This window comes from Amblyraja radiata, chromosome 2 (assembly GCF_010909765.2).
Source record: "Amblyraja radiata isolate CabotCenter1 chromosome 2, sAmbRad1.1.pri, whole genome shotgun sequence".
Taxonomy (NCBI): domain Eukaryota; kingdom Metazoa; phylum Chordata; class Chondrichthyes; order Rajiformes; family Rajidae; genus Amblyraja; species Amblyraja radiata.
Genome location: NC_045957.1, coordinates 70,846,298 through 70,862,851, shown reverse-complemented (window position 1 = coordinate 70,862,851; position 16,554 = coordinate 70,846,298). Strand labels below are relative to the sequence as shown.

Here is a 16,554-nt window from a genome sequence, read left to right as displayed (position 1 = left end):
CTCTCCCTATAGCTCTGCCTCTCTAATCCTGGCAACATCCTCATAAATCTTCACTGTACCCTTTCCAGTTTGATGACATATTTCCTATAACATGGTGCCCAGAACTGAACACAATACTCTGAATGCGGCCTCACCAACTTCTTATGCAACTGCAACATGATCTCCCAAATTCTATACTCAGCCTGGCCCGCTGAGTTACTCCAGCACTCTGTGAAACGTCACAGAACAGGGCAAGATTAGCAAGTTTGCTGATGATACAGAACTGCGTGGTTTAGCAGATAGTGAAGATGGTTGTAAAAGATTGCAGCAGGATCTGGATCAATTAGCCAGGTGGGCAGAGGAATGGTTGATGGTTGCATGATTCCTTGAAGGTCGTGTCACAGGTATATCAGGTGGTCAAAAAGTATTTTGGCACTTTGGCCTTCATCAGTCAGAGTATTGAGTATAGAAGTTGGGAGGTCATGTTGCAGTTGTATAAGACTTTGGTGAGACCGCATTTAGAATATTGTGTTCAGTTCTGGGCACCATGTTATAGGAAAGATGTCAAACTGAAAAGAGTACAGAGATCCCCATCCTGGATCAGTCCAATCAGGGTTGTGTCATCCGCAAACTTGAGAAGCTTGACAGAGGTGTCTGTGGAGGTGCAATCATTGGTGTGGCGAGAGTAGAGGAGAGGGGAGAGTACGCATCTTGCGGTGCTCCTATGCTGAGCGTTTGCGGGTCCGAGATATGCTTTCCCACCTCACATGCTGCTTCCTGTCTGTCAGAAAGCTGGTGATCCACCGACAGAGGGGTTCAGGCACAGTCAACTCAGAAAGTTTGGAGCGTAGTAGCTCTGGCGCAATGGTGTTAAATGCAGAGCTAAAATCAATAAAACAAAATCCTCGCATAGGTTCCCTGGCGATCTAGGTGCTGGAGGATGAAGTGTAGGCCCAGATTGACTGAGTCATCCACAGATCTATTGGCCCAATATGCAAAATGCAGATCGTCCAGCAGAGGGATTGTGATATTTTTCAGCTTGGCCAGCACAAGCCTTTCAAGGGTCTTCATGACTACAGAGGTCAGTGCGACTTGCCTGTAGTCATAAGACCAGTAATCCTTACCTTTATGAGTACAGGGACAATAGTGGAGATTTTGAAGCAAGCAGGGACTGGTTAAAAATGAGTAATTGGGTGTGAAGTGTGATTGGAGTGGGGTGGGTGTAGAAGGGCCCAGTCTTTGCAGACTGAGGTCAGGCTGTGAGTGGGTGTGAAGTGTTGGTTGGTGTGGGAAAGGGTCCGCTCTTTTCATACTGGAGTCTTGCCTTAAGTAGGTGTGACGTGGTGAATGGGAAGGAGAGGGTGCCGGGTCCATTCTTTGCAGACGGGGGTCTGGCTGTGTTTGTTGTGGAGTGGGTTTCAGGGTTACGTTTCTGATTTTCAAACCTGCAGTAATACTCATTTAGGTCGTTCGTCAGCTGACGATTGTCCAAAGAGCGGGGGGCTTTCCTCTTATAGCTGGTGATTTCTTGCATGCCCTTCCAAACTGAAGAAGAGTCATTAACTGTGAACTTGCTCCTCAACTTCTCAGAGTACCTTTCCTTGGCAGCTCTGATTCCTCTTCTCAGCTCTTTATCGATTAGGCTATCTTTTAACTCTTTAACGATTAGGCTATCGGCTTGACGCATATTTGCCCACAACCCCCCTCCCCCCCCCCCCCCCCCAGATCTCGAAATTGAAATGTTACATCTGTATAAAATGTGTATTTATGTCACAAACTATGGAATTCATATTTTTCAGAATTGTTATCAAGGAAAAGAAAGCAGTTCCAATTGTTTGATATTATTTGATATTGTTTAATATTATTCATATGGAGGAGAAATTATAATAGCTCTAAAACCTACCTTAATTTTGCAATCTCACTAAAGATAATCCCCCTTTCCCTCTCCCCTCCCCCATCTCTCTCCCACTCCCCCCTCTCACATCCTCCCCTCTTTCTTGCGGGAGGGGGGGGGCGAAGATGAAGGTGGCGCCCAGTGGGCGGGGGGGGGGATGAAGGTGGCGTGGGCCAAGCGGGGGTGGTGGGGGCCCAGCGGGGGTCAGTGGGGATGGTGTGGGCCCAGAGGGGGTGGCGTGGGCCCAGCGGGAGCCCTCGAGGGTGGCGTGGACCGAGCGATAGTCAGCGGGGGTGGCGTGGGCCCAGTGGGGGTGGCGTGGGCCCAGCGGGGGTGGCGTGGGCCCAGCGGGGGTGGTGTGGACCCAGCAGGGGTCAGCGAGGGTGGCGTGGACCCAGCAGGGGTCAGCGAGGGTGGCGTGGACCCAGCGGGGGTCAGCGAGGGTGGCGTGGACCCAGCGGGGGTGGCGTGGGCCCAGCGGGGGTCAGCGAGGGTGGCGTGGACCCAGCGGGGGTGGCGTGGGCCCAGCGGGGGTGGCGTGGTCCCAGCGGGGGTGGCGTGGGCCCAGCGGGGGTGGCGTGGGCCCAGCGGGGGTGGCGTGGGTCCAGCGGGGGTCAGCGAGGGTGGCGTGGACCCAGCGGGGGTCAGCAAGGGTGGCGTGGATCCAGCAGGGGTGGCGTGGGCCCAGCGGGGGTCAGCGAGGGTGGCGTTGGACCCAGCGGAGGTCAGCGGGGGTGGTGTGAGCCCAGTGGGGGTGGTGTGGGCCCAGTGGGGGTGGCGTGGGCCCAGCAGGGGTAGCGGGGGTGGTGTGGGCCCAGCGGGGGTGGCGTGGGCTCAGTGGGGGTCAGCGGGGGTGGTGTGGGGGGAAGATCGCTTGGGCCCCGGCGGCGGGGGGAGGCGAGGGGAATGGGCTCCGCCGCAGCGGCATCTGGTGTTGGGGTTACAGCCGTTGGGTTCAGATTCAGCCACTCTTGCCCGGCGACGGGAGAACAGAGAACTGGCCGGTTTCAAAGTGGAAACGTCGATTTTAATTAATTTTTTTTGGGTGATTTTTTCTTAGGGGGGGGGGAAAGGGGGTGCGGTCGCACCTAACGCACCCCTCCTTCGGACGGCCATGCAATCTATCACGTTTCCACTTTGGGAAAAGGTTCTGGCTGTCTGTAAGTTTGCATCTCATAATTTTATAGACTTCTAACAGATCTCCCCTCGGTTTCTATGCACCAGAGAAAATAGTCCAACTTTGTCCAACCTTTACTTATATAATAGCCTCTAAACTGTAAACCTGTTCTGCACCCTCTCCAAAGCCTCCATATCATTCCTGTAATGGGACGACCAAAACTACACACAATACTGCAAATGTGGCCTTACCAAAGTCCCATAATGCTCATTATGACTTCTTACCACTTATATTCAATGGCCCTACCAATATTGGCAAATATAACATACGCCTTCTTTATCACACAATCTTTGGCAAGAAGCATTTCACTACACCTATGGTGTACGTGACCAATAAATAACCTTTGAACCTTTGATTCTGTTGGAAAGAAGAAGCTTGTGTCTGAAGAAGCGTCTAGACCCGAAACATCAACCATTCTTTCTCTCCAGAGATGCTGCCTGTCCCGCTGAGTTCCTCCAGTATTTTGTGAAAAACACAGATATCCTCTCTGTTCTCTCAACTCCTCTCCTTCAACTTAACACATTTATTTTCACACATTTCCAGTTCTGATGAAGGATCTTTCACTCAGAAGTGCTTCTTGATCTGCTGCGTGCACTTTGAGTATTTGTGTTGCTTACTGGATCAAACTATAAAATGTTGATGCATTATTGTCACGTGTACTGAGGTACAGTGAAAAGCTTTGTTGCGCATGCTTTCTAATTAAATCAGATACTATATATTAATACAATCAAGTCAAACTGAATTACAATAGGTAAAGGGGAAGAGAGTGCAGAATATAATATTGTAGCACATCAGTTCTATAAACAAAGTTCAATGTCAGCAACAGGATAGAGTTGAATCGGACAGTACCCTAGCTTATGGAAGGACCATTCAGAAGCCTCATATGAGAGCAACCTGTTCCTGAGTCTGGTGGTGCTTGCTTTCAAGCTTCTGTACTTTTTGCCTGACAAGAGCAAGGAGAAGGAAGGGTGACAAGGGTGGGACGTCTTTGATTATGTTGCCAGCTTTACCAAGGCAACGTGGAGTGTAGGTGGTGTCTGGTCCGGTGGGGAATCTAGTCTGTGTGATGGACTGGGCTATATCTGCAACTCTGCAATTTCTTGCATTGGGTAGAGCTGTTTTCAAACCAAGCAGTGAAGCAACCCAATGGTATGGTGTGCATAAAAAGGAACTGCAGATGCTGGTTTAAACCGAAGATAGACACAAAATGTTGGAGTAACTCGGTGGAACAGGCAGCATCTCTGGAGAGAAGGAATGGGTGATGTCGAAACCCTTCTTCTGAAGACAATCATTTTCAGCTGCTTCATCAATTGACATTCCCCTTTCATAAACTGAGAAGTCTGATCTTTGTAAAACAATCAACTTAATTTGCAATTCCACAGAATTTGAATCTCCATATTAGGTTGCATAAGTAGCAAGACATTGACAAGATTCAGGTATGAGACAATAGGTGACAAGTAACATTTGTGCCACAACCTCACTCCAGTGCCTCAATATACAATAGGATTGACATTGTTGAATCCCTGGTAGAGTTGCTGCTTTGCAGTTCTAGAGACCTGCATTTGATCCTTCCTACAACTGCTGTCTCCAGGTTTCCTCCCATATTCCAAAGATGTGCAGGTTTGTAGGTTAATTGGCTTCCGTAAATTACCATAGTGTGTAGGCTAGAACTAGTGCGTGGTGATCACTGCTCGGTGTGGACGGCGAGCTGAAGGGCCTATTTCTACATTGTATCTCTGAACTAAACTCCTGGGAGTTACTCTCGGCCCACCAACCACTTCTCTGTGGCCCATCCTCAGCCCATCGTCTCTCCACAGCTCGTCCTTGGGCTGATCGCCTCTCCCCCTCAAGGTTTACGAGTGAGTCATCCCTCTCCTCTCCAGTCCTTTAGCGGGTTGGACAGGGGGCGCCTCCGCAGCTGAACCTGAAGGCGCAGAAGGTTAGAAGCCCCCCCCACCCCGGTCCTCTTTATGTCTAGAAGACTGTTCTTACAGTCACCACTAGAGGGCTCTGCCCCTAGATGTATTTTTTCTGGGAATCAGTCCGCAGCCATCTTGGCTGGAATAAAACCCGACTGACTGACTGACGCGGTATAACATGAGTCTGTATGGAGTTGCTATCCATCAAATACAACATATGGCGACGAGGATGGCTAGTTTAACTCTCGTTGCCCCATCTCCATTCTTGAAAAGTCCAGGAAAGCCTCCTGCACCATGGACACGCTGGTTCGAAAGTTTCACCACATACTAGATCGCAAGCGGCCTGGACGGCGAGGCCATATCGGACGCTCGCCGCCGAGCGATCCTGCTGCATTGCCTCGGAACGGAGGGACAGCGGATCTTCGTACAGTTTGACAGTGCTGCAACGAGTAAGTACAGTGAAGGTACACAAAATTGCTGGAGGAACTCAGCGGGTGCAGCAGCATCTATGGAGCGAAGGATATTGGCGACGTTTCGGGCCGAAACCCTTCTTCAGACTGATGGGGGGTGGGGAAAGAAAGAAGGAAAAAGGGAGGAGGAGGAGTAGCCCGAGGGCGGGCGGGCGATTTCACAGATTTCCGCCCGCCCTCGGGCTACTCCTCCTCCTCCCTTTTTCCTTCTTTCTTTCCCCACCCCCCATCAGTCTGAAGAAGGGTTTCGGCCCGAAACGTCGCCTATTTCCTTCGCTCCATAGATGCTGCTGCACCCGCTGAGTTCCTCCAGCAATTTTGTGTACCTTCGATATTCCAGCATCTGCAGTTCCCTTTTGAACAGTAAGTACAGTGATGCTGTTACTGCACTTGGCAAATATTTTGGCCCAAAGACAAGTGTGATCATAGAGAGATACCGTTTTCGTCAACGTTCACAGCAGGCACGTGCCGTCAGGGTAGGCAAGGTAGGCACTGCCTATCCTGACTAAAATTATAAAATGATAATTATTAAATATAAATAGTAAAGGCACGGGAGAATTATGCCTACCTAAGAGATCGATCTCTTAGGTAGGCATAATTCTCTGTGCCTTTCATGCGCAGTACATGTAATATGGGAAAGCGTGTGCAGCCCACGTGCCGTGGATGCTGTTTCAAGCCGTCAATTTCAAGCAGAGCTGAAATTCTGCCTTTGTAGCGTGGACTGTGTATTGCGCATAGCGCATGCGCAGCGCAAGCGGCTGTAAAGTGGGAGGCGGCTGTAAAGGGACAGCGCCGCAGGTGGGGGGGGGGGGGGAGTGGGAGGGGAGAGTACCTTTCACAGCATGTGGGGAGTCTGGCCAGCGGTAAAGTTGCGGGAGGGCAGGAGCGTTGAAAAGGAGGGGGTCAGGGATCATGCCAGAGCAACCAGCTTCAGAGCGGGTCAGCGGGCGATGGATAACAGGACAGCGGGCGATGGAGCTTACTACATGTGTCAGTGTGAGTAACCTCAATTGGTCATTTGTTCACGCTGACACAGGAGTGTCCACTGCCCGCTGTCCTGATATTCATCGCTCGCTGACCCGCTCAGCTCTATGATTTTCCCCTCACTGTTCAGACGCAGAGCACTGCCAGAGGTGTGCGGGCCGGCAGGATGCGCTGAGGTCCCGGCGGCCGCTCGCAGCCACCCGTGCTACTTCCCTCCCCCGCCACAATGCTGTGGCTCCGCACCCGGAGCGCCGCAGCAGTGGTAAGTGAGTGATTTGCTGGCATGATCCCCGACACCCTCCTTCTCAACACCCCTGCCCTCCCCGCAACTTTACCCCTAGCCAGACTCACCACACGCTGTGAAAGGAACTCTCCCCCCAATTGGTCCCTTGAACCAGTATTGTCATTCAATAAGATCACAACTGATTCAACTTGTCCCGGTGTGCTCCCGTTTTTCCCACTATCTCCACCTGCCGTCATCCTCCACCCCCCCACCCATTCAGTAATTCAGAATGAAGGAGATTTGGAAGCCTTGGGCAAATTGAATTGTAACTTTCTTTATTTTTATTGTTTATTTTTACGGAGAGGAGAACAATAAACGCATGCGCAGTTTAAATTTGTTTTTAACGCCAACTGACTGCCGACCCTGAGTAATTACTCACGGCACGTGCCTGGTTCACAGGGACATGGCGAACCAGTGAAGCAATTTGTTTCTTCATTGATAGAACTAGCTGCAAAGTACAATTTTCACCAATTTTCTTCAACTGATGAGTTGGTGAGAGACCAGCTGATAGAAAATACTTCTATCCTGCGGATCAGAGAGCACCTTCTAATGGAGGATGATGATCTCAAACTCGACAAGGCACAAGAATTAGCTGTGCAAGTTGAAAGTGCGATGCATGATGCCAAGGTGCTCAAACAACATTCGATGGCAAGCATTGAGGGAGCATCTGGTCATTCATCTCATCAGATGAACAGTATCAGTGGAGGGCATTCAGAAACAGTCAAAAAACAATCGCTCAAACAAGCAATGCCTGAATTGTGGCCGGACACACGCTCCCAAGGAATGTCCAGCTTACGGTAAACGGTGCAACGTGTGTTCAAAGCTGAATCACTTCGCGAAAGTCTGCCGGTCGTCGAAGAAGAAAGCGTCATCTGTCCGCCATGTAGACAATGAATCTCCGGGTGTACACGACGTAAAGGACAGAGCTGGCCAGGATGTTCAGTCAACAGGTGCTTTCAAAGACTGCAGGGTCGAGATCGCTGGGACCTTGGTTTCACTTCTCATAGATGTGGGGGCGAAGGTTTCTATTTTGAGCGTAGACCTGTACAATCGATCTATTTCAGACCACCCACTTGCTCCCCCGAGGGACACTCTTCGCTCTTATGATGGTTCAACCATACCCACGATAGGGCTAGTGACAGTTCCTGTTTGCTACAAAGGAGTCAAGCTCGATCGCTTCACATTCTACATCGCAGAAGGAAAGAGTCTGATGGGAGTCAATTTGTTTGATCGACTAGGTTTCAAGCTTCAGGACTCAACCGGCACGAACATCAATGTGATCAGCGACGCAGACTATGGGCATGAGTATCCTTCCCTGTTCTCAGGTTTTGGGGTAGTTAAAGGGTACTGCCAAGCACCTAGTGTAGACACATCAGTCCCGTCTGTTTCACAACGCCTACGGCGTCTACCGTTTTCCATTCGCTCGGAAGTCTAAACTGAACTGAAGCGACTCGAAAATTATGGTATCATTGTATGCATCGATTCATCCCCTTGGATATCGAATCTTGTCATCGTGCGATTCAAGAACGGTGAACTCAGACTCGGTCAACAAACCCATAATTCCAGACAAATATCCTCTGCCAACAATACAAGAGCTATCTGCGTCGTTCCACAGTTCAACAATGTTCACAAAACTAGACATGCGCCTTCAGGTACCACTAGAAGAACGCAGTCGGCATTTTACAGCATTCATCACACATGAAGGTGTATTTCAGTACCGTAGGATGCCGTATGGACTGTGCTCAGCGCCCAGCACATTTCAAAAATCGTGGTGTCGGTTCTGTCAGGCATTGACGGAACACTCAACCTCCTCGACGATGTCGTGGTCCATGGCAGGGACAAGGAGGAACACGATCGACGACCGGATGCAGTGTTAGTTCGATTCGCACAACACAACTTGACGCTCAATGCAGCAAAGTGTACTTTTGCAGCATCCGAGATCGATTTTCTCGTGTAGAGTGACAGCGACTGGAGTTGTGCCTACTCAGGACAATGTCCAAGCCATCAACACGCTCCCCACCCCAACTAACATGAAAGAGTTAGCTTCACTTCTGGTCAACACCAACTTCTACCACAAGTTTGTGTCACAGTACGCGCAGATCGCAGAACCGCTACAGAAGCTGCTACGGAAAGACACACAGTGGGAAAGGACAAGCGAGCAGGACATCATCGCGTTCAACACGCTGAAAGACAAAATAGCATCTCCGCTTGTTCTCGCGCACTTCGACCCAAGTCCTGAAACATACGTCACAACAGACGCTTCCAGTATCGCGATCAGAACAGTGTTATCGCAGTGCATCGATGGAAGCGAAAGACCGATCGCATTCGCACCCCGTCCCTTGACTGCAACCGAACGCAAGTACTCCACCGGGGAACGCAAAGCATTAGCGTGCATCTACGCGTGTGAACACTGGCACGTATACCTATACGGGAGACCATTCACTGTCCGTATGGATCACCAAGCGCTAACTACGTTACTGGACACGTCAGGCTCAGGACACCGTCCGCTCAGGATCTACAGATGGTCCGATCACCTTCATCACTACAGCTTCGAAGTTGAATACCTCGCAGGTTCACGCAATCGCATCGCAGACATGCTCAGTCGCGTCCCAATGGTGGCACCCGCACGTGATAGCGACGCTTCAAGCGACATCGACGACTACGTCCTCGCTGTGATTTTGCACGCGGCGGTGAATCTAGTAACATGGGAAGAGCTGGAAGCAGAGTCGACAGCGGACGGCACTGCAAACTGTCTGCCAGTATCTCAAGACAGACTGGCCCAAGGAGATAACAGACGACTTGGTTCTGTACCACTGGGTACGCCACGAACTGGCAGTGCTTGACGATACATGTGTCACGCGCAGAACTCGAGTGGTTATACCCAAATCACTGCAACACCGCGTGTTACAACTGGCACACGAAGGACACCCGGGCGTTGTTAAGACGAAACAACGGTGTCGCGAAGCAGTGTGGTGGCCAGCAATAGATCGTCGCGTAGAAGATTTCGTAAAAAATTGTGAAGCATGCACAATTAGCGATAAGTCAACAAAACCACGTCCTGCCCCATTTCAGCCAATCCCATGGCCGCACAAACCATGGAAGCACTTGCAAGTCGACATCTTCGGAGAGATGCAAGCTGCGCCAAGAAGCCAGCGGTTTCTACTTGTAGTACATGATATATTTAAGAGGGAGTTAGATGTGGCCCTTGTGGCTAAAGGGATCAGGGGGTATGGAGAGAAGGCAGGTACAGGATACTGAGTTGGATGATCAGCCATGATCATATTGAATGGCGGTGCAGGCTCGAAGGGCCGAATGGCCTACTCCTGCACCTATTTTCTATGTTTCTATGATCTCCACAGCAGGGGGCCTGAGATCGCAACTACTTCTTCAGTCACGACAAGCTCGGTCATCCCGATTGTAGAAAAGATGTTCACCAAGTGGTGACTGCCAGAGGTCATAACGACAGACAACGGCCCACAGTTCATATCTGAACAGTTCTCCACCCTCGCGAGCTACAACATTCAACATCAGCGGACGTCGCGATACAACCCCCAATCGAACGGCGGGCTTGAACGATTTAATCGCGTGATCAAAGAAAGCATAAAAGCGAGCATGCCGGAGGGGAAAACATTCGAACAGTCAATCCATAACTTCCTCCGATCCTACGGATCCATACCACACACGCTGACTGGGAAAATGCCAGCAGAGCTGATGATAGGGCAAAACCTGCGAACAAAGCTGAATGCTCTTCAACCACCATCGCACCCAAATCCAGACACAAAAGCGAGGGCATAAATGATAGCACGTGCCTTAAAACCACCTCCGTCGTGCCGGTGCCAAAACACTCCACTGCGGCAAGCCTCAACGACTTGTTGCACTTACTCCCATCATCACCAAGTGCTTCGAGAGGCTGGTCCTGGCACACCTCAAAGGCTGCCTACCTCCCACACTGGATCCCTATCAGTTCGCCTACCGCAAGAACAGGAGTACGGAGGATGCCATCTCAACGGCACTTCACTCCGCCCTCTCCCACCTCGACAACAGAGACACTTACGTAAGAATGCTGTTCATCGATTATAGCTCAGCATTTAACACCATTATACCATCAAAACTGATCACCAAACTCGGTAACCTGGGCATCGACCCCTCCCTCTGCAACTGGACACTAGACGTTCTAACCAACAGACCCCAGTCTGTTAGGTTAGACAAACACACCTCTTCAACCCTCACCCTGAACACCGGGGCTGTGTGCTGAGCCCCCTCCTCTACTCCCTCTTCACCTACGACTGCACACCTGTACATGGTACTAACACCATCATCAAGTATGCAGATGATACAACGGTGATTGGCCTCATCCCAGCCAGACTGTTTACCCTCCTACCATCCGGGAGGCGCTGCAGGTCTCTCCGTTGCCGGACGAGCAGGTCCAGGAACAGCTTCTTCCCTGCGGCTGTTACATTACTTAACTCTGTACCTCGGTGATTGCCAGTCACCCCCCCCCCTCGGACACTCCTTCCACCAGAAAAAATTGCACTACTACGACTGTATGTACGTAAATATATTTATTGCTCATATTCTGTCGCTCTTCTGGGGAGATGCTAACTGCATTTCGTCGTCTCTGTACTGTACACTGCACAATGACAATAAAGTTTGAATCTGAATCTGACACAGACAAGCGAAAGGAAAAACGTACTGTGATACCAAACGAGGAGTACGAGCGCCGCGGTTCAAGGTTGGCGACTGGGTACGAATCAGCCGCCCAGACAGCATCAGCTCGCAAGCGCACTCTCAAAGTCAATACAGATCAAACAGAGACTCTGCAAGAATGCGTACCTCCTCCAAGATGACCACAGATGGAACGTGAGGCATCTTATCGCAAGCAGACAGAGACAGGAAGACGATGAACCGGATACTTTTCCTTTCCCGATATCCAGTCAAGACAGCGATCGCGGTCAGCATACAGCAGAGCAGCCAAATCCCGCTCAACGCTCTCAGCGACAGAAGAGTAGACCTCAGTATCTGCAAGATTTTCAGCTGTGAAGCCATAAACCATTATATTCACTGAGCAGTTAATTTTTGGGGTTTACGTTTAGTAATAGAGGGCATAAATTTGAAAGGACGTTGGACTGGTTTCCTGTGGACTTATATTTGATTACTAGACTTAAATGATCGCCTTAATTTACGAGGGGAAAATATGTTGTGTTTAGAAGACTGCCCTTACAGTCACCACTTGAGGGCTCTGCCCCTAGATGTATGTTATCTGGGAATCAGTCCGCAGCCATCTTGGCTGGAATAAAAACCAACTGACTGACACGGTATAACATGAGTCTGTATCGAGTTACTATCCATCAAATACAACACTACCGGCCTTCTGTTCAGCATCATTCCTTCCCCAACTTGCACACTGTGTGTACCATTTGCAAAATACACTGTACTTATTCAGCTAGGCTACTCTGACAGCACTTCCCCAGACCCATACGCCAGAATAAGAGCAACAAGCAGAAAGGGATTCAGGAGGTTGCCCTGGAGATTTCACATAATTCTCCCTTATGAAATTATTGCTCTTTCATCATTGCTACAAGTTATAAATCCTGGAACATTTTAACCTAACAATATTGTGAGTGTATGTTCATCACAGAATGCAGCAGTTCATAAAGATGACTCATCATCACCTTCTCAAGGGAAATTAGGAATGGGCTATGAATGTTGCATAAAAATATAGCATATTTCACATTCATAGATTCAGAGCGCAAAAACAAGCTCTTCAGCCCAACGTCTATGCCAAACAAGACTTCCCGCCTGCCCGCAGAAGAGATGTAATAAGGCAGAAGCATTATGGGTGAGAATTGCAGAATTTGAGTCGTGGCCTGTTTATGGTAGAGCTGACTGGCAAGATTTTAAATTCAGAGATGAACAAGCAGCCAGAATTGGAAGAGAGTACATCTTTAAAAGTGTTAAAAGGTGGAGGAGCATAGAAATATGGAGCAACATATAGATTTGGAAATAGTACTAGAGAGAATGTGATATTAAGTATGTGAGTCATGCATGGAAAGATTGAGACACAGAGGTGAATGCATTGAAAGGGAAGCTGTATCACATGAGGGAAAGCGAATATCCACTGTGAACTTGCTGAGCCAAATATCCCATTTCTGTGCTGTAAAATTCTATGTAATGTTAAACAAGGCTGAGTGGGAGTTGCGTGTAGTGTTTGTAGCAAATGTCTTCATAATCTAATTGGACATTAATTATCTTATTAATAAAATACTACCGATATGAAAAAGTGCATCTTTAGAATTGGATTTGGGAAACCAGCCATAGACTAAGGACAATGAAAAGTTATTAACCTGCAATGTAAATTTTAGATCTCCACAGATAAACACAAAAAGCTGGAGTAACTCAGCGAGACAGGCAGCATCACTTGGGTGACGTTTCCGGTCGAGACCCTTAGATGCTCCCTGACCTGCTGGATAAATTACAGCTTTTTATATTATTATTCCAGAATCTTGCTTTGGAACATTGAGAGATCCATCTCTTCATTGTCACTTTCTCAATCCGCTCCCCCACTTTCCCCCCATTCTCCTTCCCCCACATCAATTATTTCTTGCAACACCCCGACTCGTCGCTAATCTGTGAAGTTAATATTTCAAATCAGTTTGGTTGATCTGCTGTATTTTCTGTGTATCAGTCAGCTTTCCAGATGAAACAGATTGAAAAAATTGGATTATGTTTGGGTTTGCTTTGAATTCCTTTTGTGGAAAAACTAAAGGTAACCCCCCCCCCCCCCCCCCCACCCAATTGTGAATACTTTCATTACATACAAAACTGCCATGGCAAGAGACGCTGCATTACTGTGTATAGTGCATGAATATTACAGTAGTCTGCTTCTAATGAGCCAAATACTCTGCTTGATTAAACAGGAATAACGACCACCATCATGCAAAGAAAGTGTTGCTCGAATAGAATTTCCCCATATTTTGTTCAGAGGAATTTTGTACCACTATGACAAATAAAATTAAAACAAACTAATAATTAAATCCCACCCTTCCATGCAGCACTGGCTCCTGCCTCCATATAACAAAGCATATATTTTTAAAGGATGGTCTGTTTATTTTTTTAGACAGCTGATTGTAATGTGTACATAAAATAAAATGAAAGTACATTTCTGGCAATTTTATGGAACTTCAATGCACATTCTTCTCAATTTGTTCATTTTTCATCTTAGAATTTTGGCTATAGGAAAATGTTTAAGTTGTTCAAATTATTGAACATAAAAATACATGCAGGATGCTAAAATTTTAGAGCTGTGGAAAAGTACAAAATAAGCTCATTTCATACCAATACTCAAGGAACCCTCAAACCAATAATGTATTTATTGTAACTGATATCTTCAAAACATATATGAGCTTCTAATATTATACAAAAATCAGGATACCAATCCAGAGATTACATGATATAACAGCCAGATTTTAAAAGCATGCTGGCATTCAGACTCTGGAATAACAACTGCAATTAATCCTGGGAAACTATACTGTTCCAAATCAAGACATTTGGTGTGATATCAACCACAGTCAAGAGATTAAGTCAAGAGATTAACTTTTAACAACTGAAATGCACAGAGCCCAAGTCAGTACAGAAAACAGCAATGACAATGATACATTTTGGAAGTGTTTGATTGTGATCATTTTGAGTGTGCCATTTTGATCTTGCATCAAATCGTTTTTTAGATAATTCTCTCAGGAAATAAATGATGCAAACATATTTCTGACTCATTCTGTGGAATCCATAAAATTGAGAATCCTTTACATACTCATTGCAAATCTAATTGAAATAAAATCTGGTATAACGATGGTTATCTGCAATATCACATCTATGTTAAAGGTGTTCCATAGTGCATTTCTGATCACTTACAAGATGTTCCAAATATTTTGAAAGAAAGCATTATGTATCAGGTGGCAAAGATGTCCTGGTTTGCCTCCTTTCTCACTGATAACTACAGGCAATCATGCACAAAGTTTGCTTGGAAACCAACTTTCAGTGGACTGATTTCACTCTCTGAGCAATGCTGAGTCACAGCATCAACACCAATCTAAATGTCCTCGCAACAAGCCAGTCACTGGTGTGCTATGTATTTAGGCTGGTAGATGGAACCAGGTGTTTCACTGTCAATGTGTTTTAGGTGGCAAGTATGACAAAGCAAGTGTCCATCGAATGGATAGCAACGGTGATCCTCCTCATCATTCAGTTCCATGCCACACTCCTGGAAAGACAAACATCGACCAACGTTAGACCGGAAGGAAAATTGCAATAGAACAACCTGGACTTTCATGCATCATTGTGTAGAACAAACTAAAATGAAAATACTCAGATGTAAGTTAGAATACTCATAATTGGCAAAGCAGAAGAATTACGACAAAAAAAAGGAAAGTCAAAATGAAACTACATAAGAGTTCTCATGAAGGGTGTGATAGGATTACAGCGGAAGCAGAGAAAATTTTAAGAGGTTGCCGAGATTGCTAAATTTTACTTATGAAGAGAATTGGCCTGGATGGGGTTCTTCTTTCGAAGAGAAGAAACCAATGAAGATTTAATTGTGGGAAATCATGGATGTAGTGAACCGAAAAACAAATTTCCATTGCTATTCCCAATAACTTGGGAACATAGATTTAATGGTTAGAGGTGCGTGGAAGATAAATATTTTAACCCAAAAATGGCAGGGCTCTATCACTCATTGCCTGAAAGTTGATGAAGGCACAATCCTCAATACATGCAAACAGTTCCTGCGTCAGCACTTGATGCACTGTAATGTGCAGAGATACTGACAGAGCTAGGAAACGAGATTCGTCTGAATAGATCTTTTCTTGCTCAATATGGACCAAATGGTGGCCTTCTAGGACATAAACACTTTAGTGTTCACTTGAATTATAATCCTAATATTTGATGGAAATGCACCTCTGTACTGCAGTATGTTGCTGGTTCCAGCCTTTATAATGCACTTTCCGACCTCTATGTTTTGGCAGGTAGATAGATAGATAAATACTTTATTAATCCCCTTATTCAGGGGAAATTCTGATGTCCTTGCAGCACACTAATAAAAATACAACACAGTATTCATAAAGAAATTCAACACCAAAACATCCCCCCACAGTGATTCCCACTGTGGGGGAAGGCACAAAGTCCAGTCCCCATCCTTTTGTCCACGTTTGTCAAAATTAAGTTTATAATCCAAGTGGCTGTTCTCAAGCTACCTATGAAGTTTTAGTAGAAAGAACGTGCTCCGCAAATCCAACTGATTTGGACATTATTATTTACATTAACAATCAAAAGGGTTCTCAACGCAGAGAAATAAAAGTAATTCACTACTATGTCCTGCAAGGCTGCACAGATTTAAAGCAAGCACCTATAGAGAGGCAACATCAACAAAATAGCCACAGGAAATAGTCAGAATTTAACATGCGCTGATAAATCATATCATGTGCAGCCAAATCCTATTATGAAAGACATTAGAAAAGCACTGGAATGATAGAGAAAGAAGAAAAGCAAAATCACAGGATTTCAAGGATTGAGCAGAAGGATGCAACTCAACTCGCAGGATTGCTGTTTAGTAGTGGCAGAGACTCAAGGTCGCAAACTGGCATTTATCCATGTTTGTCAGTACCCCCTCCTGTGCCTTGCCTATATTCCTTTCTGAATCCAACACAAATAAGCTCCATGGCAACACTATTAATGTCCACATAGAAGACAATTTTAAGCTGGCACTTCCTCGTCCAAGACATGGAGACATTCAGGGTGGTCAAGATTATTCAACTCAACACAGATGAAAATATTTGTTTTGATGTGTATTATCAGTT

General features: G+C 47.0%; 1 protein-coding gene across 4 annotated transcripts in view; it reads right to left on the bottom strand.

Annotated features, from left to right (window-relative positions):
* Positions 1–13,792: 13,792 nt before the first annotated feature.
* Positions 13,793–16,554, bottom strand: part of limd1 (LIM domain containing 1) — an 86,804-nt gene continuing 84,042 nt past the window's right edge. For all 4 annotated transcript variants that reach the window (XM_033048587.1, XM_033048573.1, XM_033048588.1 and 1 more), the window contains one exon: positions 13,793–14,963. In XM_033048587.1, the coding sequence (XP_032904478.1) occupies positions 14,817–14,963 (147 nt within the window). In that variant the 3' untranslated portion in view covers positions 13,793–14,816. The remainder of the gene's footprint in view (positions 14,964–16,554) is intronic.